The sequence below is a fragment of the Balaenoptera musculus genome, chromosome 1 (assembly GCF_009873245.2).
Source record: "Balaenoptera musculus isolate JJ_BM4_2016_0621 chromosome 1, mBalMus1.pri.v3, whole genome shotgun sequence".
In the NCBI taxonomy this organism is placed as follows: domain Eukaryota; kingdom Metazoa; phylum Chordata; class Mammalia; order Artiodactyla; family Balaenopteridae; genus Balaenoptera; species Balaenoptera musculus.
Window position 1 is genome coordinate 14,974,451 of NC_045785.1, and position 21,922 is coordinate 14,996,372.

General features: G+C 54.0%; 2 protein-coding genes across 7 annotated transcripts in view; one reads left to right on the forward strand and one right to left on the reverse strand.

Annotated features, from left to right (window-relative positions):
- Window positions 1–2,091: 2,091 nt before the first annotated feature.
- On the forward strand, window positions 2,092–14,564 carry HTR6 (5-hydroxytryptamine receptor 6). The gene is made up of 3 exons (XM_036867758.1): window positions 2,092–2,805; window positions 12,487–12,645; window positions 12,838–14,564. The coding sequence occupies exons 1-3, from the start codon at window positions 2,092–2,094 to the stop codon at window positions 13,285–13,287; spliced, it is 1,323 nt and encodes a 440-aa protein (XP_036723653.1). The 3' UTR covers window positions 13,288–14,564.
- Window positions 14,565–15,884: 1,320 nt separating this feature from the next.
- The window catches only part of TMCO4 (transmembrane and coiled-coil domains 4), a 92,859-nt gene continuing 86,821 nt past the window's right edge, over window positions 15,885–21,922 (reverse strand). For all 6 annotated transcript variants that reach the window (XM_036826269.1, XM_036826252.1, XM_036826247.1 and 3 more), the window contains one exon: window positions 15,885–17,039. In XM_036826269.1, the coding sequence (XP_036682164.1) occupies window positions 16,626–17,039 (414 nt within the window). In that variant the 3' untranslated portion in view covers window positions 15,885–16,625. The remainder of the gene's footprint in view (window positions 17,040–21,922) is intronic.

Consider the following 21,922-nt stretch of genomic DNA (forward strand, 5'->3'; position numbering starts at 1 on the left):
GGCAGGGCTGGGATTCTGGGTGCCAAATAGTGGTTTGGGGGGAGCATGGGGGTGTGAAGGGTCTTGAAGATTCTCTACCTTGGGCACTGGGCAGACCCGAGTTTCAGTTCCACTTGATCACTAGCTGCTGGTGACCTTGAGTGAGGCCCTTGGCCCCTCTGAGCCCCAGTTTAACACCTACCTCTTAGCATTATTGTATTGGTAGGAATAGTATAATAAAGTTCCTGGAACACAGCAGGAACCTTAAACATGGGAGGTATTATTTTCCTGCTTCTGTGGAGGGGAAAAGACCCCCTTCTACCCTAGATTCTCTTTACATTCCTTTCCATTTCCTTTTTTTCTATAGCAATTATCACTCTATGACTACTTTAAACGTTTATTATGCTTATTATTGTATGCCTCCTTCCAATAGACTGTAAACTCAATGAAGTTGGATCTTTGTTTTGGTTACTGTAGTGTCCAGATTGGGCAAAACAGTGTCTGACACCCCGTAGGTGCTCAGTATAAATGTTTGTTGAATCCACAATATCAATCTGTGACATGTCAGGTAGAGACCCTTCTTAGTTCTGGTTGGGGGTGGGTGGAATACACAGCAGCGTTGCACAGGGTGTGCCCCGCCCCACCCCTCTACCTGCAGTGACTCCACCCCACCTGGCCAGGGGATTCCCCAATCTGTTCCCACTCTTGGGTAGACTGGGAGTGCCAACACCTTGGGGTCTTCATCCTTAGTACCTGGAGCTGTCGGGGGGCAGGATGGCTTCTGCTCGGAAGGACTGTGAGGAGGGAGCCATCTGTTTAAAGGTTTGAAGGAAGTATTATATAGGCTATCGTGTATTATATACAATATATATGTACGCATGTGTAGTATTATATATGTGTGCATATATGTCAAGCGATCTGCCCAGTACCTCCCAACGGGCTCCCCCTGGTAGCGGGCAGGCAGCCCCGCAATGGGGAGCAGTCCTGGGTGAAGGCGGGCCACAGCCCCCTCTTCTGAGTTCCTCCTGCGCCCCGTGTGGGTGGGGAGGGGCATGCGTGGGGTGGAGGCTGCTAGAGCTGGGAGGCCACCTGGCGCAGCCGGAGCGCTCGGATCACCCCTCCGCAGGCCTGGGGGTACCAGGCACCCCGCCCGCCTGCGAGTCCCGGGCTCGGCTCTCGCCGCCCACCGCGGGGCTGGGCGCAGGCTCCGCGGCTCGGGGTCCGCGCGCTCCTGGAAGCAGCCACCGCTCTTCCGTGCGCGCCGGCCCCTCGCGGAGTCTCCCGGTCCCTGGGCGCCTGCACGGCCCGCGGCCGCTTCTTCCTCTCCTGGCCCCGCGGCTCCTGCCGCAGTCGCCGGCGGCGGAGCAGCGCTCAGCGCCCCAGGTACCGAGCGCGGGAGGGAGCGGGGCCGGCGACCCGCGGCCGGGTGGGGAAGGGGCGGAGGCGCGGCCGCTGCTCCTCTCCCTGCGGGCCGGCACGGCATCCTCCCTCTCGCCGCGGGGACCGTGTCCGCCTGAGCCCGGGGTGCCTCTGCGCTGGCTCTGAGACCTGCCTTCCCCGCCGGGGGCTTTGCTCTGGCCCGTGGACCCCCCCACCCTGCGACCCCCCAGCACCACGGCTCCCCACCTGGCGCACCCCCCCTACGCCCCCCTGCCGCGGGGCGGCCTGGATAGCGCCCATTCGCCCTGGGCTGCCACCTCCCCGCGTCCCTGCCCTCGACCCATCTTACCGCCCGCCCCCTCTAGGCGCTCTGCTCCCACCCGGCCAAACGCCCAGAGTCAGCGTCCCGGTCCTCCTGACTTTCGGCCGCTCCTCTGGAGGACTGCCCGTCAGGTGCCCCCTCCCAGACTTCTCACCGGTTTGCTCCAGGTGTCCCTACGTCACACCCGAGGGCGCCCAAAGACCCCCTCTCCATCCTCCTCGGGTTGCTGCCCCTTGACCCAGAGACCCATTCATATCTTCCCACCTGCGGCCCCCGGTGGGGGGTGGTCTGTTCTCACCGACTACGCCCAGCCAGCCTCTGCTCCTGCAGGTCCCTCTCCCCGTCTCCCCGCCCACCCTACCTCGTCCTCCGGACCCCTTTCGGGCCTCACGTCCTCGCGCTCCGCCCTCATGGTCCCAGAGCAGGGCCCCACCACCAACAGCACCCCGGACTGGGAGTCGGGGCCGCCATCGGAGCCGGGGGGCAGCGGCTGGGTGGCGGCCGCGCTGTGTGTGGTCATCACGCTGACGGCGGCGGCCAACTCGCTGCTCATCGCGCTCATCTGCACGCAGCCCACGCTGCGCAACACGTCCAACTTCTTCCTGGTGTCGCTCTTCACGTCGGACCTGATGGTGGGGCTGGTGGTGATGCCGCCGGCCATGCTGAACGCGTTGTACGGGCGCTGGGTGCTGGCGCGGGGCCTCTGCCTGCTCTGGGCCGCCTTCGACGTGATGTGCTGCAGCGCCTCCATCCTCAACCTCTGCCTCATCAGCCTGGACCGCTACCTGCTCATCCTCTCGCCGCTGCGCTACAAGCTGCGCATGACGCCCCCGCGCGCTCTGGCGCTGGTCCTGAGCGCCTGGAGCCTGGCCGCGCTCGCCTCCTTCCTGCCCCTGCTGCTGGGCTGGCACGAGTTGGGCCGCGCGCGGGCGCCCGCCCCGGGCCAGTGCCGCCTGCTGGCCAGCCTGCCCTTCGTCCTGGTGGCGTCGGGCCTCACCTTCTTCCTGCCCTCGGGCGCCATCTGCTTCACCTACTGCAGGATCCTGCTGGCCGCCCGCAAGCAGGCCGTGCAGGTGGCCTCCCTCACCACCGGCATGGCCGTCCAGGCCTTGGAGACGCTGCAGGTACCCGGGGCGCGCAGGGAGACCCGGGCTTGTGGGATGGAGAAGAATGAGCAGCCATTGGGCGCCCACTAGGCATCCGCCACGTAATATACAATTGCTGACGACCTCCAATTGGTCATTCCCAGTTCCCACCTTTCTTCTGAACTCCAGACTCAATGTCCAACTGTCCACAGGACGCTCCAGGATGTGGAGCAGTCTTCTCGAAGGTAACATGTGCAACAGGGGATTCAGGGGGTCCCAACTCTCCCCACCTGCTCGTCCCCCCATCGTCCCCATCGTGGCACATGGCACCATCATGGCATCGCACGCCAGAAACTTAGGAATAATTTCTCTCCCTCATGCTCATGGGATTCATTTGCAAGGCCTGTTGGTGCTGCCTCTAAACATGTGTCATCTCCAATGCCACCTTCCTGATCCAAGCCACCATTGCTTCTTACCTGGGAGCCTTTGATAGTCTCCTGCTGGCTCCCCCTGCCTCCACGCCAGACCCACTCCTATCCATTTGCTGCACAAACAAAAACAGAAGCGTGATCACCTCACTCCCTTGCTGCAAACCCTTCAGTGGCTCCCCATTGCTCTCAAGATAAAGGGGAGACCTGTGTCAGGATCTGGCCTTGGGATCTGGTCGTGACAACCTCTCCAGCTGCACCTCTTCCCCTCCCCACCCCTTTCTCTGCAGCAGTCTTGTGGCCCTTCTGACACTCCTAGTAGGCACCAGACGGATTCTGTGCCCAGGTCTTTGCACTGGCTGTGCCCTCTGCCTGGAATGTTCTTCCCCTGGGGCCGCCCTTGCCTGACTGAGACTCTTCTTCAGCTCACAGGTCACCCCTTCCCAGAGGCCCTCCCTGACCACACTGTCTGCAGACCTCCCTGCCCTCCCCCACCCTTTTATTCTTGATCCTGATCCCCAGTTTATTTGTTGATTTGTTCATTGTCTGTCTCCCCCACTGGAGTGTAAGCTCCCACGAGGGCTGGGTGTATCTGAGTGGGTTTTGATCTCCACTGTACATAGTAGGTGCTCACTGATTACTTGTGAATGGGGTAGGTGCTCTTTGCTCAAGGTCTGCAGTGCCTAGAGTGGAGTGGGTCACACGGTGCCCGAGCCCTATTGTTTATGCCAAGGGACGGGACTTTAGACTGACCAGGCCTGAGCCCTAGAGAATTAGGTCACAGGCCCCCAAGAAGATCCCAGATGGGCTCTCCAGTGTCATCTTGGTGTAGCCTCAGGTGGAGGAGGTGCCTGCAGGATGGGAGGTACCTTGGGGGGGGGTCACTGGATAGATGGGGGCTGAGAGGCTAACACCCTGGTCGGCAGCCCCCCCAGAGCGGCTTACCCGTGTCATCCCAGCAGTGAGGCCCATCAAGTAGGAGGACAGGGTCTTGGGTGCACAGGAGGTCCTGGCTGCGGCCCTGCTCTCTCCCTGATCTGTACTCACTGGAGAACGTTCTTGAGTCTCAGCAGGTGGCTGTGACCCTGACTTGGTTCTGCAGCTGTGGGGCAGCTGCCCTGGGCCATCCATCCTCTCTCCCTGGGTTCTTGTAAAGGAGCGTTTCCCAGACTTCAGGTGTTTGAGAACTGCCTTGTGGTGTCTGCCTTGCTACCCCTCCACCCACCCTCACACACTCCTCAAGCCTCTGCATCCATATGCACTTAGCATTGCCTTGGAGACATCTCATTTACCTTTTTACTTCCATGAATTTATTTAGAAAGAAAACTTCTTTTCTCTTCCGGAAATGGACAGTCAGTATCCTTGCCATAAATAGAAGGTGATCACAAACACAGCCTCAATGAGGCTGCAGAAGCACCGGCAGTGTGACTGAAGTCCAGCTTGGATGGCTGGAGATGCTGAGCCTGAGGCCCGCTTTCTCTTTGTTAGATGTTGGAGGGACGTTAAAGACACAGTACCATTGACACGAGACTTTCCCTTTGTGTAACCAGAAGAGCTGGGAGGGAACTGTAAAGGCCTATGTTCCCACTCTGTGACTCAGTTATTTAATGGGGTGTCCATTTACCACCCAAGGGTATCTCCAATTCTCACACTCTGGGGAGCTCTGCCCCAGTGACTAAGGAGGTGAGAAGTTGGCCGGCCTTGGTCTGGATTCTCGGTTCCAGCAATGTCTGTGATGCATAGATTTTCTTTCCATGAAGCTAACTGGCCAGGATTGTACCTGAGACTGTGGCCTCAGCACCTGGGCAGGTGTCCCCCAAGTGCTAACAGCTGCAGCCCCACAGCCTTTGAGCGCTCTCTACCTGCCCGGCACTGAGCTAAGCGAATCCCCCAAACACCCAACAGGGCAAGTAATCATCATCCCTGTTTGACATCTGGGGAAACCGAGGGGAGGTGACTTGCCCAGCGTTGCACAGCTGGTTAGTGAGGTTCAAGCTCAGGTCTGGCTGATGCCAACGCCTGGATCTGAACGTTGTGCTGCCTGTGGGCGGTGACACGCTCTTAAAACATTGACCTCAGGGACGCCACCCGGTGTGAGACCCTCCACGCCACCGGCTGTGCCTTCTCAGTCTCCTCTACTGGGTCCTCTTGCTCCGCCACCATCCGAGGCATCCCCCGGCCTCAGTCCTCTGACCTCCTTGCTCTTTTCCCACATTCACTCAGTGAGCTGGTCTTGTGCCATGACCAGAAGTAACACCTACACACTGATGACTTCCAGCCTGGGCCACTTACTTACCGCTGCCCGCAACAGAACTCCGGATTTTCCAGGCTCCAGACATAGTCCCTCCCTTGTCTTCCTCATATCGACTAACTGATATCAGTTGCTCAGGCCAGGAACCTTGGAGGCAACCTGGATGCCTCTCTTTTGCTCGCACTGCACACCCAGTGTGCTTTCTGCTTTCAAAACACTTCTTATGTCTCGGTTGCCTCCCTCGGCCCCCTGGGCTTCTGATGCTGGGGTTATTACAGTGACCACCCACTGGCTTCCTGAGCCCATCCTTGCTCCCTTTTGATCTTACACAGCAGCCACAGTGATCCCTTTAAAATGCAGGTCCTGGGAATTCCCTGGTGGTTCAGTGGTTAGGACTTGGCACTTTCACCGCAAGCTGTGAGGAATGGAAAAAAAAAAAAAAAAAAAAAGCTGGTCCTGTTATGTCATTCCTCTGCTCCTTATCTGGCCTCCTTTCCTTCCACCATCCTCCACACTCCTTCTGTTTCAGCTCCCCTGGCCCCCTTGTTATTCCTTGAGCATACCAAGCACACTTCTGCCTCAGGACCTTTGCACTTGCCGCTCCCTCTGCCTGAAGTGCCGTTTCCTCACATCTCTGCATGGTTCTCCCCCTAACTTCCATCACTTTCTTCTGGCCTCTGCTTGGCTGTCTTCCCTAATCACTTCGTCAAGAGTAGTAACGGCCACACTTGTCCAGACCCCGTCCAGTCCTAATTTCCTAAGTTATTCTCAGCAACAAATACCACCGCCTGACATACTATATACTTTCCCATTTACTGTTTGACTGTTTATTTCCTCCTACTAGAATGTAAGTTCTATGAGGGTGAGGACTTGTCTCGATTGCTATATTCCCAGCACCTAAAACAGTGCCTGGCGTGTCACGAGTGGTCAGTGCACAGTGATGAGAGAAATGAAATGAACAACAGTGCTTCACAGAGCCAGGGATTCAATCCCAACTCACATTTCTCCCTTTTCTCCCACTTTTAGAAGCAGTTCTTGTAGCTGATGAATCCTGCACTTTTTAGTACATTGATTCACTTCCTTGGTACTGTGTTGAGTACCTCCCTTGTGCTGTGGTTGCAGGGATGAGTGGGTCTGAGAAGATCCTGCCCTCTTGGAATCTACTTTCTAGCTGGAGAGAGAGACACTGACCACGAAACCCTATCATGATGAGGGTTCTGGAGCTTATAAGAAGGGTGCCTCCGCCAGTAAACATTCAGGATTTTTCCCTGTGCATACGTTTGCAAACTGAAGCCAGGAAGTCACGAATCCAAAGGCTGGGAGGAGTCTTCATGGGTCATTTAGCTGGCAGAATGACCCGCAGCCTCTCAAGCCAGAAATGTGTTTGTGCAAATTCTTCCTACTTTCTGGAAAGCCTTTTCTCTTTATTTGAATGAGACAGTGTCAGACTCTACCATTGCCCTTGCTTCCAAACCCACTCAGATCCTAAGCAAGCCTTCTGCAGGGCAATTTTCCTTATTGCCTGGAGAATTGCCTGCATTTGGGGAATTTGCTTCTGGGATGCCGCCTCTACTCCGGCCTCCTGGATTGTGACCCACTTCCCCCACCCAAGCTGGCCTGCCCCAGAGTCCAGCAGCATCCAGCCTGGGGATGGAGGCGTTCTCAGTGCCTGGACCTAAAGGAACTGATGAGAATGAGCAGAACTTGGGGGTGTGTTAGGCCCCTTTCCTCCTCTTCCCAGCCCCACTGGACCCTTAGCTCCTTCTCCGATTCAGCCTCTAGCTTCCCCACAGAGGGAAGGGGGCTGGGCACTAGTCCCTGAAGTCCTGGCTCTTTCTGGGGTTTCGGACATGGGAGCTGAGCTGGCTGGAGCATCTTTCTATGCCTCTATCCACCACATCTGCCTATTGATGTGAATGGCCTTTTAAAAAGCCACTGGTTGCCTCAGGGGTTTCAGGCAGGTCTTCCCAGCCCCAGGGGCTGTGAGAAAGAGTTCTGCTTAGAGGTCAGGCAGAGCATATGGGCTGGGGTTGGAGAGAGGTGTGTGAGAGGTGGTGGTGGTGCCAGAGTGAGATGCTGCCGGGGCAGGAGTGTGTGTGTGTGTGTGTGTATGTGAAAGGTGGGTGCCCGTGTGGGGATGGTACGCATCCTTGGGGGATTCCAGAGGGGCCAGTGTGGGTGCTCAGCCTGATGTGGGGCAGCAGCAGGAGGCTCAGCTGGGCGTTCCTGCGTTCTTAGTCTCTTTCTCTCTCTGCCAGGATTCCGGTGTCTCTGTGGTCAAAACCCTTTCCCTATCGTCTTCCTCTCCACCTCGTCTTTTCCCCTTCTCTATCCCCCCTCCCTCCGTTCTAGCTCACCCCTCTCTTCATATCTTCCTTCTCTCCCTCAATTTCTCCTCCTTGTCCTCCTCCCCCAGCTCTTTCACCCTCCATCACCCAGCTATGCATCATTCTGTCCTAGTGATCCATCTTCCCTTCCACCTCTGCTTCCTCCTCCTCAGAGGAGGCTGTGATCACAGAAATATCTTGGAGGGGGAGGAGGGGGCTGAGTGGGAGAGGCTGGCAGAGGAGCAGAGCCGAGCATGACAGCCTTGGCTGCTGCTCAGAACAAGGTTGCCTGGTGCAGCTGGGGCAGGGCACAGGAGCTTGTGCGTCTGGCTGAGCACGGGTTCAAATCCTGCCTCTCTCCCATCGCAGCTGGATGACTGTGGATGAGTCACTCACCTCCCTCTATCTCAGGGGTAATGCTATTTGTCATTTGGGGCTGTTTGAAGAATCAATGAGATGATATATATAAACCTGGTGCATAGTAGGTGCTTGACAAATGTTAATTCCTATCCTTTCCTCTTGATGGTAAAAATGCACGGTTCTGGGGAGCTCACCCCTTTGAGACTTTCTAGGGGGAAAATCACCCTTGCTGCCATCAGCAGCCTCATCACCATTATGAAGGAGCTGAGGTGAACACAAATAACAATAAACAACAACAAGGATCACTAACAATCACACAGTACTTCCTATGTGCCAGGCACTGTTCAAGTAACTTTCTATTATCTTATTTAATCCTTACTACAATCCTACGAGGTAGATGCCATTGTAATTGCCATTTTACAGATGAGAAAGCTGAGGCATAGAGAGGTAAGGTACCTTGCTTAAGGTCACTCAGCTAGTTAGTAACAGAGCCATGATTTAAACCCGGCAGTCTGGCTCCAGGGTCTATCCTATTACACTCACACTATGATTAGATGATCGTACAAATTTGAATTTACACGAGGGAATACGTAAGTACACTTTAAAATGAAAATTCATCAATAACGATAAAATAAAAGACCTCTCTGACCCCATCCAATCACCTCCCACTCCTAGGTCTCTCAATGTCTTTCCGGTTCTTTTTCTGTGTGTTTCCATATTTGTTTATGTACCTAAAGAAACTTAGTGCTTTGCTTTGTGTATTTTTTTAAACAAAGGGAATCATGCTGTATCTCTTGTTTGTACAACTTGCCGTTATCACTTGATAATGTGTCATGGAGATCCTTCCATTTGATCAATTCATTCTTTTAAACATCTGTGTTGCATTCTATAGTGGTAATGTACCTGGGTTTATTTAACCACTCTCCTTTTGATGGACTTTTGGGCTGTTTCCAACTTTTTTCCTATCACGAATGGTGCTGTGGTACACATTCTTGCCCAAGCCAAGTGTAGAGACACAGGTACGGGTTTTTATGGACATAAGGACCTGTAAGCAGACTTGCCTCCTGGAAGGGCACTGCCCAATTGTCCTCCAGTAGCTGCCCTCTGACAGTGACAAATGCCACAGACATGTATAAGGGACATGCAAACAACAGAATGTGCCATGGGGCCATGAGGTGGCTACAGGGCAGAGAGAAGTGGGAAGGGTGAGGCTGGCATCAGCCAGAACCCAGAGTGTGGCCTGGCGGTTGCCATTGGCTTCTGCTCGATGAGGGCCTCTCAGTGACAGTGGTGGGGTTTTACTTCGGGGTTCCATCCTCCAAAATGGAAGCAGCCTGGTGAAGTGCAGTTTCTGGAGCCAGAGATGACTTTGATTCCCTAACTCAGCACTTGTCTGCTGGGTGACTCCTGGAAAGTTATTTTGCCTCTCTGAAGCTCATCTGCAAGATGGAGATTATAATACCTTCTTCCCATAAAGATTCGGTGGCAGAATTAACATCAACTGCTGATGCATAGTAAGTGCTCAATAAGTGGAGATGATCATTTGGGGTCACTGGTGCTTTTGTTTGAGGCTTTGTACTGGCACAGTGTGACCTTGGGAAGGTTCCCCCACCGTCTCTGAGCCTCAATTCCTTCTCTCTTCCCTCTTGCTTGTGTTCTTGGGTCAACTCTCTGGGGAGAAGAGGAGAAAGAGAAATACAGGTTTGCTCCCAGGAAGACTAGAGGGGGACTCTCAGATCATGGTTGTCTCCTCTGGATCACCCTCCCCTGATGACTGCCCCCAAATGTCTCCCTGAGCACCTTGGTACCCTAGTGCCCTAGAGCTCTAGCAAGATCACAGCTGTCTTTTGCCCCCTCCCTGGGTCTTCAGGGGCCAGGGGGTACCCGTGTGGCTAGGGCTTTCTGGAGACAGTGTCTCCCTCTTCCCCATATGTCTGTCCCCACTGGTGGCAGCAATTCAAAGTCACAGCAGATCCTAGGAGATTCTTTTGGGGAAGCAGGAGCCTCTCCCTCCAGGTTGAACAGGTGGGGCCATAGGAGCCATATAGAGTTCACTCTGGAGAAGAGAAAATGAGAAGGAGAGAGAAAAGCAGATCCTCTTTTTCTTCCTTGCTATAGCATAGTGGGTCAGAGCATTCGTCCCAACATCTGTGCTGCTTTGGAAAGCTCAAGCTGCTGGCAGAAAAACAGGGCTCCTGAGGGTGCTAAAAACTCCCCCAGCCTCATACTCATACCGCTGAATCGACATCAGGGCTGCTATGTATTCACACTTACTCTATGTCGGGCACTGTGCATGCATGTATATCCACAGGTTCACAGCAACTCCGTAAGGTGAGTATTCTCTCCCATTTTACAGATGTGGAAACAGAGACTGTCAAGATCACAGGGCGAGTAAGTGGTAGAGGCATGATTTGAAGCCAGATCACTTGTCTTAAAACAAGCTCTTGGCTCTGCACAATGCTGCCCCACCAAGACAGAGGAGAGAAATCAAGGGCCTCTTTTAGGCTGCTCTGGGTGTCTTTGATATTTGTCTAACCAGATTTCACTTGGAGAAACACATCGAAGGGTGGGAGTTGCAGTGTGCCTGTCTCCCCTCTCCTGCCCACTGCCATTCCAGATCCTATAGAAAGATAGTGTAGGTATGCAGCTGGGTTTTCAGCACCATGGACAGCAACCAAGCCTGGCTACCCTGAGGAGGCGGGGAGAGCAAAAGGGCTGGGAGGGGAATGGGGTAGGGGGTGTGGCTTTGGTGCTCACAGGACTGACACAACTTGGCTTTGCCTCCTCCACTCCATTTTCATCTGTGAAGGTTGCCTGGGAATCTGGTTACCTTCCTGCCTCCTTCTCTTTCATCTTCCCATACTCAAGCGATCTTTGGTTGCCTCAAGAGCTAAGCTGGGCTCTCATGCAGTTTAGGAAATGTTGGGGGGAAATCCCTGGCTTTCAAAGCCCAGGTATATTCCCAGGCAGCCCACGTACCCCTTCATAATTCAATAAATTGTGCGCACCTCTGCATACCAGTATTTACTTAAAAATTGTCAATATAGGTGGATCTTGCCTTGTGGAAAGCTGATATAAGAAAATCCAAATTGATTACAATACATGGTTCAGAGGAGGGCTTCACATTCCAGCTTTCATGGACCCCGAGGGGTTTCATGGATGGACTTCACAGTGGTCTCTGAACCCTCTGGACATGAGGGAACTTTTTTCTCTGTGTGTGTGTATTTATAAAATTTTATAAGCTTTTTGTTTTCTGAGGAGTGGTTTTGTAGATTTCATTAGAGTCTCAGTGGACTCACAAAGTTGAAAAAATTAAGAGAACCTCTGGGCTAATGGGTCATCTGGGATCAGAGAGCCTTTTTAATGTTTTGGGACGCCCGCGCTCCCATTTGTGAAGTCACATTCTAACCCCTCATGCCGTGTTCCCCATGGAGCAGCTCCTAGTTTTTTCCTCCTCCTCTCCCCTAGTTCCCGTTCACGGAGTCCACGTGTGGGAATGGAGATGTCTGTCAGTCCACAGTGAAATCTGTGTGTAAAATGCCAAGGTTGCTCGCATCCCTAGTAATTTATACAGATTTAATTGTACACATTTGTTTTGGGCACATATTTTCAAAAATGCACTTTATTTTGTGGAGTATGAGAGTAGTGGTGCAGACAAAACCATCACTCCAAAATATGAAGAGAATCCATAGGCAAAGAGATGGCCAAGCCCTGGACAGCAACTGCCCTCTTTTGTCAAGTGCTGTTCAATTGCAGCTAATTCTTGTAGTGCCAAAGTGCAGTGCAGGACAACACTGCCCCAAACACAAATGCAACAGTTCAGAAGACCCACACTCCTTGCAAAGGACAACATTTGACACTGGCCAACACACATGACCATGAGCCCCAGCACCTCGGAAATCTCACTGTACTTCCTAGAGTTCCTTGTGAAGAGCTGGGTCAGGGTCATAGCTCAGTGCAGGACCAGGACCAAGGCTCCGTCTATTTCTGGAATCAGGGCTCAGTCTGGTGCTAAAATTGGGCTCATCTGGTCCTAGGGTTGAGGCTCAGTTTGAGATCTTGTTTATGTAGGGGCTCAACCTATGGCAGGCATCAGGGGTTCAGGGCCATGAGTAGGGCTTAGCTTATTGCTGATGTCAGGGCTCAGTCTGAAGCCAGGTCAAGGTTCAGTCGGGAGTTCAGGGTCAGGCCTCAGTCTAGGACTACAATTAGAGCTCATTCAAGGGTCAGGGCTCAGTTTAATACTGGAACTAGGGCTCAGTCTAGAATTAGGAGTAAGTCTCAGTCTGTGGCTGGGAATAGGGTCAGACTGGTGTTCATTCTTCACTGAATCACGTGCCTTTCCTTTCCGCAGGTGCCCAGGACCCCATGCCCCGAGGTGGAGTCAGCTGACAGCAGGCGTCTAGCCACCAAGCACAGCAGGAAGGCCTTGAAGGCCAGCCTGACACTGGGCATCCTGCTGGGCATGTTCTTTGTGACCTGGTTGCCCTTCTTTGTGGTCAACATAGCCCAGGTAACGCTACCACAAGGGGCAGGTGAGCCCACGCCTTGTTGGGGAGGCCCTGAGCCCCACCCCTGCCCAGACCCGGGGAGGGAGGAGGGCGGGCCGCCTCTCCACGTGTTTATGTGTCTGTCCCATCCATGCTGGGTGGGGTGGCCTGCGTCCCTCCTCCAGGACCAGGCATGACGTGCCCCATCCCTCCAGGCCGTGTGCGACTGCATCTCCCCGGGGCTCTTTGATGTCCTTACATGGCTGGGTTACTGCAACAGCACCATGAACCCCATCATCTACCCACTCTTCATGCGGGACTTCAAGCGGGCCCTGGGCAGGTTCCTGCCGTGTCCCCACTGCCCCCGGAAGCACCGGCCCAGTCTTGCCTCGCCCTCCATGCGCACCTCTCACAGCGGCCCACGGCCGGGCCTGAGCCTGCAGCATGTGCTGCCACTGCCCCTGCTGCCGAACTTGGACTCGGACTCGGACCCAGGCTCGGGGGGCTCCTCAGGCCTGCAACTCACGGCCCAGCTGCTGCTGCCTGGAGAGGCCACCCGGGACCCCCCGCCGCCTGCCAGGACCACTGCCGCAGTCAACTTCTTCAACATTGATCCTGCGGAGCCGGAGCTGCAGCTGCATCCGCTTGGTACCCCCACGAACTGATGCAGGCTTGGAGAACTGGACTGGATGGGAACAAGTCCCTGAGGCCTTGGACTAGCTCTTGGCTAAAACCAGGAGGCTACAGGTCTCCCGGGAGCCCACTGAGCTCCAGTGGGCTGCAATGAGCCAGCTCCCCCTGCCCACAACAGGGCTAGTTGCTGGCTCAGTACAGCATAGTGGGGGATGGCATTCTCATAGTGGCATTCTCCAGGATGCCCCACTATTGAGTGTAACTTGTGGATGTGTGTAGAGCAAGGCTGGGGGACTCCAGGGAGTGGGGTAAGGACCTCTTGGTCCAGATTAGGCTGAAGAAAACCATCTCCTTTGCACGTTCTATCAGACTGCATGGGAGGGACACCTCTGTCTGCAGAGGTGGCTTGGCGCTGGGCCAAATTCCTTGCTCCTCAAAGTCTCGTCCATGGGCCACCGCATCAGCTCCCGGGAGTCTGTTAAAAATGCACGCCTCTGCCCCACCCCGACCTGCTGATCACCAGGTGGATCCTGCGCACATTACAGTTTGAGATGTGCTGGTTCAGGTGATCGTTAACCCTGAGAATGGTTTGCTAGACAGTTTTCGGACCAGTCAGGTTCTCAGGATACAGCTGCCTGCACATAAAGCATCCGAGCCTGGGAGTCAGGCAGGCGTAAATTTGAACCTCTGCTTCACCACTTACCAGTCCTTGTAGAAGTTAATTAACCTCTCTGAGCCTATTATTCCACATGCAAAATGGGAGTAATGATGCCTGCTTCATAGGGTGTCTTGAGCGTTAGGATAACGCACACAGAATGCCCAGCGCTCGGCAGGTGGTCGGTTGGTGGTCCCTGCTGTTATAGCTCCTGGCCGTCCAGCCCCCTGGCCTCTGGCTGAGGGCCGGGAAGGGCTATTGGTTCCCACTGTTCTTCCACCTTCCTCCTCCTCTTCAGCCCCGGCCCAGATCCCACAGCCTGACTCTGGTTCCCCAACTCCTGGCTCTGGATCCTGGGTAGGGCCCCTACCCCAGCTCCCAGGCGGCTGCATTGCGTCTCCTGGAGCCAAAGGGATAGCTGGCGGCTTCTGCTCAGCGCCAGGGATGGTGTTCCTCTACCTGGACTTCCTTGGGCCTAGAAGGGAACCAGCTGATGGGGGCAGAACCAGCCCTTGCCCACCTCCTTCTGGCTTTCCCTGGGGTCAGTGAGGGACGTGGGAGTGGTGGCCATTGTGTCAGCAGAGTTGTAGAGCCGCCCCTGGTGCGGGCTGGTGCCCTGGGGCAGGCAGGTGGGCCCTGGCACAGGGGCCTGGTTTTTTCTGAGGGGGGAACTCTTGGTTCCCAAAGCTTACCTGCTTTAGGTTTCTTTTTGTTTTTAATTTAAATTAAATTAAATTTAATTTATTTACTTATGGCTGAGTTGGGTCTTTATTGCTGGGTGCGGGCTTCCTCTAGTTGTGGCGAGCGGGAGTTATTCTTTGTTGCGGTGTGCAGGCTTCTCATTACAATGGCTTCTCTTGTTGCGGAGCACGAGCTCTAGGCACACGGGCTTCAGTAGTTGTGGCTCGCGGGCTCCACAGCGCAGGCTCAGTAGTTGTGGCTCACGGGCTCTAGAGTGCAGGCTCAGTAGTTGTGGTGCACGGGCTTAGTTGGTCCGTGGCATGTGGGATCTTCCTGGACCAGGGATCAAACCCGTGTCCCCTGCAGTGGCAGGCGGATTCTTAACCACTGTGCCACCAGGGAAGCCCTAGGTTTCTTTTTAGTCTGAGGTTTTTCTTACCCTGCTTCCCACCTCCAAGTTCCATCAACCCAAACTCCCAGGGGCCTCCGCTGGCGGCCTGGAGCTCTCCTTGGTGCTGAGTAGACTCAATTCTGGCCATGCCGCTGGCTGTAGAGGGGCCATGGTGCTTATTGGGGCTCCCCCTCTACCCCCAGGCTTGCCCCAGTGGACTCTCAATAAACACTAGCTGAGGCGGTGACCGTGGTGTGAACTGAATTCGCTTGAGGGGCCACTCGGGCTGGAGAAGCAGCTGGTGAGGTGGGAAGAGACTCTGGGTGCAGGTGTCCTGGGTTCTGGTCCAGACTCTGCCCTGAATTTGCTTTGGGACCTCAGCAACGTCATTTCCTCTCTCGGGGCCTCAGTTTTCCACGGGTGACATGAGCTGTTTGGATTAACAGCAGTAGGAGTTCTGTAAATATTTTTTGAAAGAATAAACAAATACATGTACCCCTGAGGACCAATTTGGCTCCAACACTCTAATTCCCCTGCCTCCCCCCACTCCTCGCTGCCTCCCCTGAGCTTGTCAATATTTTCTCTGCCTGGGCCTTGGTTTCCCCATCTGCACGATGCGGGGGGGGGGATTATCTCTGGCCCGCTCATTCAGAGACAGTGGGAGGACCAAAGGGGATGGTTCCAGGGATGCAGATACAGTGGCTAAGAGCTTGGGCTCTAGAGGCCGACTGAATGGAGTTTGAGACTGACCATCTGTGTGATCTTGGGCAGCTTATCTAACCTCTCTGGGTCTGCAAGTGAAAATGAAGATAATAATAGTACCTACCTCATAGGGTTGTTGTGAGGGTCAACTGAGACAATCCATGTAAGCACCCTGTACACAGTAAATACCTAACACACGGTAGCTGTTATTATTATTTATTATTAGAATCACCACGCCTCTGTTCCTGCTATAGGAGGTCCTTTCCCACCTAATTCATTCTCGTCACAGGCCCAGTCTCCGTCCACACTGCCTGCTGGTCCAGCATTTTTTCACCACGTTCTGTAACAATTATATCCAGGGCCACTACGTGGCATAACCTTGGGGGGCGCCCTTCACATCACGTCTTTCCGACGCTGCCCCTGTAGTTGTGCGGTGCACAGCCTGTACCGCTGCATGTGGCAGATCTCATCGGATCTCCCAAGAGCAGAAAGAATAAGCTGCCTGCCCCACTGGTACCTGCTCTGTAGGTGTGGCAGTGGTGCCTGTGGGCTGGCAGGCAGCCCTGGAGAATGGGTCGGCAGACCCCAGGCTTTTGAGGCTGCGAGGCGTGGCTGGGTGGGAGCCTCAGGCTCCACAGAGCTCCTGAGCCACCCGATGGGCGACCAGACCCTGCAGCTCTGCCCCGAAGCACAGGAGGCCCACGGCTGGTCTAGCCCTGGGGCTCTATACCGTGCTTGGTTGACTCTGCAGGGCTCTAGCCTTGCTTCCTTGGGGAGGGGACGGTGTCTTCTCACAATCCCCCTCCTTCCAGTACCAATGTCTTCAATTTAGGAAAGGCAGTGGTAGAAATTCTGCATCTCCAGAGCTCGTGTGAGGGACCCGGTGGAGCGGGGTAAGAGAGCGCTGCATATAGAAATCTGGGAGAGTGACTCTTCCGGGGTCAGTCCAGCCCTGGGCAGGACCCCTGTGTCTCGCTGGCACAGTCGGGGCAGCCCAGTGGGTTGGGGCCCATGCCATGGCTGCAGACAGGGGGGCTCTCAGCAGGGCTGGCAGCAGCAGGAAGGGAGGCCCCTTCAGACTGGTCCAGTCCCACTGGCACTTGGGCTTGGCTGGGGTCAAGGGATGTGGCTGCTTTGGGGGCGTCTCCCAAAGGGGATGTGGGACCTTGGGTTTGCCCATCCTGGTTGGTGGTCTTATCTGATGAGGAGGGGGCTGCTGCCTGAAGAGGCTCCTCTTGGGGCGGGCTGCCTGGGGCCAGCAAGAGCCCCTTCTCGTCGCAGCTTGGCTTGGTGTGGACGCCCACGGCCTTCAGGATGACGCCCATCTGCCTGGCGTAGTCCAAGTGGCCGCTGACCTGCAGGAGGACAGGGAGTGAGGACCACGCGTGGTGGGCAGAGGCCAGTCCTCCCCAGGGCTCCCAGGCCTCTCTCTCCGCATCTTCACCAACCAATCACCAATGCCATGACTCCAACCCTCAAGGATTCTCAAGTCCAGAGTGGGTGGGAGGCCTCTGGGTTCAAGGCTGCTCTAAAATTTATCAAATAAAGACGAAGGAAGCTTCTCTACAGAATCTGGGTCCTCTGGGGGCAGGAAAGATCCTCCTGATGGAGTTGGAGTGGAAGTTCCCGTTCTCTGCCTGCAGCTTTAGGTTACAGTGGAAGGGCCCTGTGGCTCACCAGCTGTGGGACCTTGGACAAGCCCCTGTATGCCTCTGACCTCCATGTGCCTCAGCTGTAAAATGGGGACAGTAAGAGTAGTTACATCAGAGGGTTGCTGTGAAGGTTCCTCCAGGAAAAAGCCCCCAAACCTAAAATAGAGCTATGGCTAGAAAGATTGCCAGGTACTTTCTACGATTCACTCTCCCCCTTTCCCTTAGTCATAAGAACTCCAATTTATAGCTGGGTACATTCTCCAGCCTCCCTTGTTGCTAAGTGTACTACGGTGATGAGTTCTGGCCAATGAGATGAAGCAGCAGTGTTATGCGGCGCTCCTTGGAATTCTCTTTAAAAGGGGGAGTGCTTCGCTTTTCCCCCTATTTCCTCTTTCTTGCTGGCTGGAATTCAGACAGGATGGCCAGAGCTGTGGCAGCCACCATGAGCCATGAGTTGGCTCCCTAAGGATGGCAGAGTAGCAAGACAGGGAATTTTGGCCCCTGAAGGCTATGGAGCCACCAGCCCTGAACTGCCTCTTCTGGCCTTTGCCTATGGGACAGCATCACCTCTTGTGTGTTTAAGCCAGTTCATCTGGGCCTTTGATATGGATGGAATCTTCACTAAGACAAGGGTCAAGAACTCAGAAGTGCCCACCCCCTTCTTGAGAGAAGAGAGACTCCCCTATTTTTGTGTTGGCATACATCAGTGACTGAAAAATAGGGGTGTGATTGGAGTGCCCGATGCCTAACTGTGAAAATGGACAATGGTCGACACACAGTAGGTCCTTAATACATTGTAGGAAATGAGTTTGTTGAATATACTCCTTTGACAGGTACTGGCTGCTAATTGGAGATGAAGAAATTGAGGCAGAGAGGTAAAGTGACCTGCCCAAGGTCACCCAGGTGTCAGAGCTGGGGTCTGAATCCAGGCCTGTTCTCTTCATAGAAAATCAGGTGTGTGGTGGGGAAGACTTTAAAAATCATTTTCATTTTACAGATGAGAAAAGAGAAACCCAGAGAGGGGTGGTGGTTTGCTTAATGACACACAGCATGTGAAAAGCACAGCCGTGTGCTGTGCTTGAGATGCTGAGAGCGGAGGTGCTTCGCTCAAATCTCCTCCCTGAGATGGAGACTTGCGCTCTCCCCAGTCAGCCTAGGGTGCCTGCTTTAGTGCCAAAGGCAAGCACAAGACAGAACAGTCCTTCAAGGCTGAAGAGGAAGGTTTTTGTCTAAAAAGGAGACAGGAAAGCACTGGGGAGGCTTGTGCTGGGGAGCTTAGGAAGTAAGCTCCTCAGCTGGTAACACCTGCATTTCCATTTGAATCACAAATCACACCGGGTTATTCCAATGACTTTGCAAGAACACAAAAGACAATTCCCTGTACAGTTTTGTTATTTTCTCATAACCTGCTTACTTCTTTTTCTTTTCTTTGCAACCACTTTTAAAGAGTGTTCAGTGAAAACACACACATGTATAAACACAGAAGAGGCTTTTCAGATCCCTGGGTTCAGGGTGGAGGTCAAGGTAGGGCAGCATCTTTCCATAGCGGGTGGACATTAGTGGCTGCATGGCGCTAGAAAGAACCTAAGTTTGGAATCAGAGACATGGGGGTTCCAGACTTGGCTCTGTCTCTTTCTAGTAACTGGGTGAGTCTGTACAACGTCCTGAAACCCAGCTTCCCCATCTGTAAAATGAGGATCATGACACCTCATACCTTGAATGTTCTTTTTTTTTTTTTTTTTTTTTTTTTTAAATAAATGTTTTTTTGTTTTTTTTTTGTTTTTAAGTTATACAATTTTTATTTATTTATTTATGGCTGTGTTGGGTCTTCGTTTCTGTGCGAGGGCTTTCTCCAGTTGCGGCAAGTGGGGGCCACTCTTCATCGCGGTGCGCGGGCCTTTCATTATTGCGGCCTCTCCTGTTGCGGAGCAGAGGCTCCAGACGCGCAGGCTCAGTAAGTGTGGCTCACGGGCCTAGTTGCTCCGCGGCATGTGGGATCTTCCCAGACCAGGGCTCGAACCCGCGTCCCCTGCATTGGCAGGCAGATTCTCAACCACTGCGCCACCAGGGGAGCCCCCCTTGAATGTTCTGCTATGAGAGTTCCAAGGGCCTGGGACTTTGTGGGAAATATTCTGTTCCATATATGACCCCAAACACTTTTATAGGGACATTACACAATTAGGGTTAGTGATACCCATCACATGGGGTTGGTGGGAAAAAATAATACAAACCATAAGGCACAGCACCTGGTACACAGTAGGTGCTCCATAAATATGAGTTCCTTTTAATTTAGTTTTCTTGGAAGGAGGGATAGAAGGTAGGGAGTGAGCTAGGCAGATCCATTCGGGAACCCAAAATGGCTGCTGAAGCTCTAGCCATCACATCTGAATTCGGGCCAGCAGAAACCTAGACCCACAGGGACAAACAAGGATGGCCTCCCTATACCTGTTTAATGTTGGTGAGGGGCTGGTACTAGGGCTGGGTGGAGGCAGGCAGGACAGGAAGGGAGGGAGGTGTTTATGGCTACTGGCTACAGCTGATTCCAGATGGAAATTTCACTGTGCAGCTGCCCTAGAATGCACAGCTCTGGAACTTCTTGGCTACTGGCTGCAGCTGATTCCAGATGGAAATTCCACTGTGCAGCTGCCCTAGAATGCACAGCTCTGGACCTTCTTGGCTACAAGTTGGTCCAGGTCTCAGCCAACCCTAGTCCCTGAGCTGCCATTCTGCAAAGACCCAGAGGCAGAACTGGCTGGCAGAGTTCCAATTTTACAGGTAGCCAGAGGGATGGGAGAGCAGGAGTGAGGTGGATGGGAAAAGAATCCCTTCTGAGCAGTGGAACATTCTGGCGTGGCTGATGTTGGATAAAGATTTCAGCCCAAGACCATCTCCCTGGCTGTCTAGATTGAAATCTGCCACCTGTCCGGATATGCTGTATGTCCCTGGTGCTGAGAAGCCTACCTGACCTTCCCATGCTGGTTACGGACCCTTCCTGGGGCTCCCCTGCAACAGCACTCACTACACACCATCATCTGCATCTGCTTGCATCTGTCTGTGTTCTGATGGACCGTGTGAGCTGAGGAAGTGCAGGGACCACTTCTAACTCACCTCTACTCCTCACATACAGCCCTGTACACTGTGGGTGCTCAGGGTAACCAGATCCACACAGGATGAATGGGCCTCAGCGCTTCTGGTTTCCTGCCTTGCAAGGCACCTTGACTTGCCCAAACCAAAGCTGCTGCCACCTGTCTCTGCCTGGTCAACAATTTCCAAGCCTATCAGGCCCCCTGGGGTTCCTTTACCTCTTAGGCCTCAGTTTCCTCCTCTGTAAAATGGGGCTAATAAAGATACGTACACCATACACCATGTGGGCTGGTTGTGAGGATTCAACGAGATAATACACGTCACAGGCTTACTGGCCTAGAGTTGGAGGTCACTGATTGGAAGCCACAGAGATGCGTGAATGCAGACAGTGTGAATGCACTGGTTAAGAGCCCAGGCTCTGAGGTAGGTTCCCTAGTTCATCTGGCTCTGCCACTCACATGCAGTGTCCCTTCCTGCAGCCTCAGTTTCTATACCTGTACAATGGGGTTATTATCCCTACTTCATGGGACAGCTATGGGGATCAAGTGACATAAGGTCTGTAAACCATGCAGAGCAGTGTCTGGCACGCTGGCTATTGTTGTTATTCTTGTTATTATTACTGAATGTCTGTTGTGTGCCAAGCCCTGGGCTAAGCTCTAGAAGCCAGCTGGCGTTCTTTTGGGACACCAAGACTCCAGAGACCCTGGGCTGGGTCTCTGCCCCCCCAAGAAACCTCATGACGTGGCCCCCGGGGTGGCAGAAACCCCCACCCGCTGCAACCCAGTCCCCACACAGGAGAGCCTGAAAGGCGGGCAGGCAGCCTGGCCTTTGTCTGCTCCGTTCACCAGAGATGCCCTCTGCCTGCGACAGGGCCTGCCCCTGGCTCACTCCTGCCCTGGCTTGTCCTGAGATCAGGAGCCACCGCCGACCACGTTTGTGTCGGGTGGCTGATGCTGGGATGATGTTCAGAGGGCCCTGCCCACGTCAGCCCGGCGGGGAGAAGGGAATCCTCCTGTAGAAGGTCCTGTAGGCTTCTGCTCCGAGCACAGGGCAGCCAGTGCTTCGCAACAGCAGTCATGAGGACTCTTTTGCCAGCAACCTCTCTTCCAGCAAGAATTTTCAAGGAAAAGAGGAGGGCAGCACAAAGGCAATGCTAATTACCTCTAATTACCCAGAAGAGGAAAGCACTGCTTTTTGTGATGTGCTCCTAATGCGATAAAGAGCTATTGTTAGGCAGGAGCTGGGAAGCTGCCATGAAGGCAGTCTGAGTGGGGAGAGGAGTGTCTGAAGCTGTGGTCCCAGAGGCAGAACTGAAGGTGGACACAGGGGCAGGAGACGCGGGAACCAGCATTAAACGAGGGCCTACTGTGCACCGACCATCTCGCGTGTGCCCTGGAAGGTAGGTGATATCTCTTGTTTCTAGGATGAGGAAACCGAGGCACAGAGAGGTTCAGTCACTGGCCTAAGGTCACACAGCCAGTAGTATACCAGTGGCAGAGCCC

Coding starts and splice junctions, on each gene's coding strand:
- HTR6 (XM_036867758.1), top strand. CDS start 2,092: ATGGTCCCAGAGCAGGGCCCCACCACCAACAGCACCCCGGACTGGGAG. Junction 2,806..12,486: donor AGGCCTTGGAGACGCTGCAG/GTACCCGGGGCG, acceptor TCCTTTCCGCAG/GTGCCCAGGACCCCATGCCC. Junction 12,646..12,837: donor TTGTGGTCAACATAGCCCAG/GTAACGCTACCA, acceptor CCATCCCTCCAG/GCCGTGTGCGACTGCATCTC.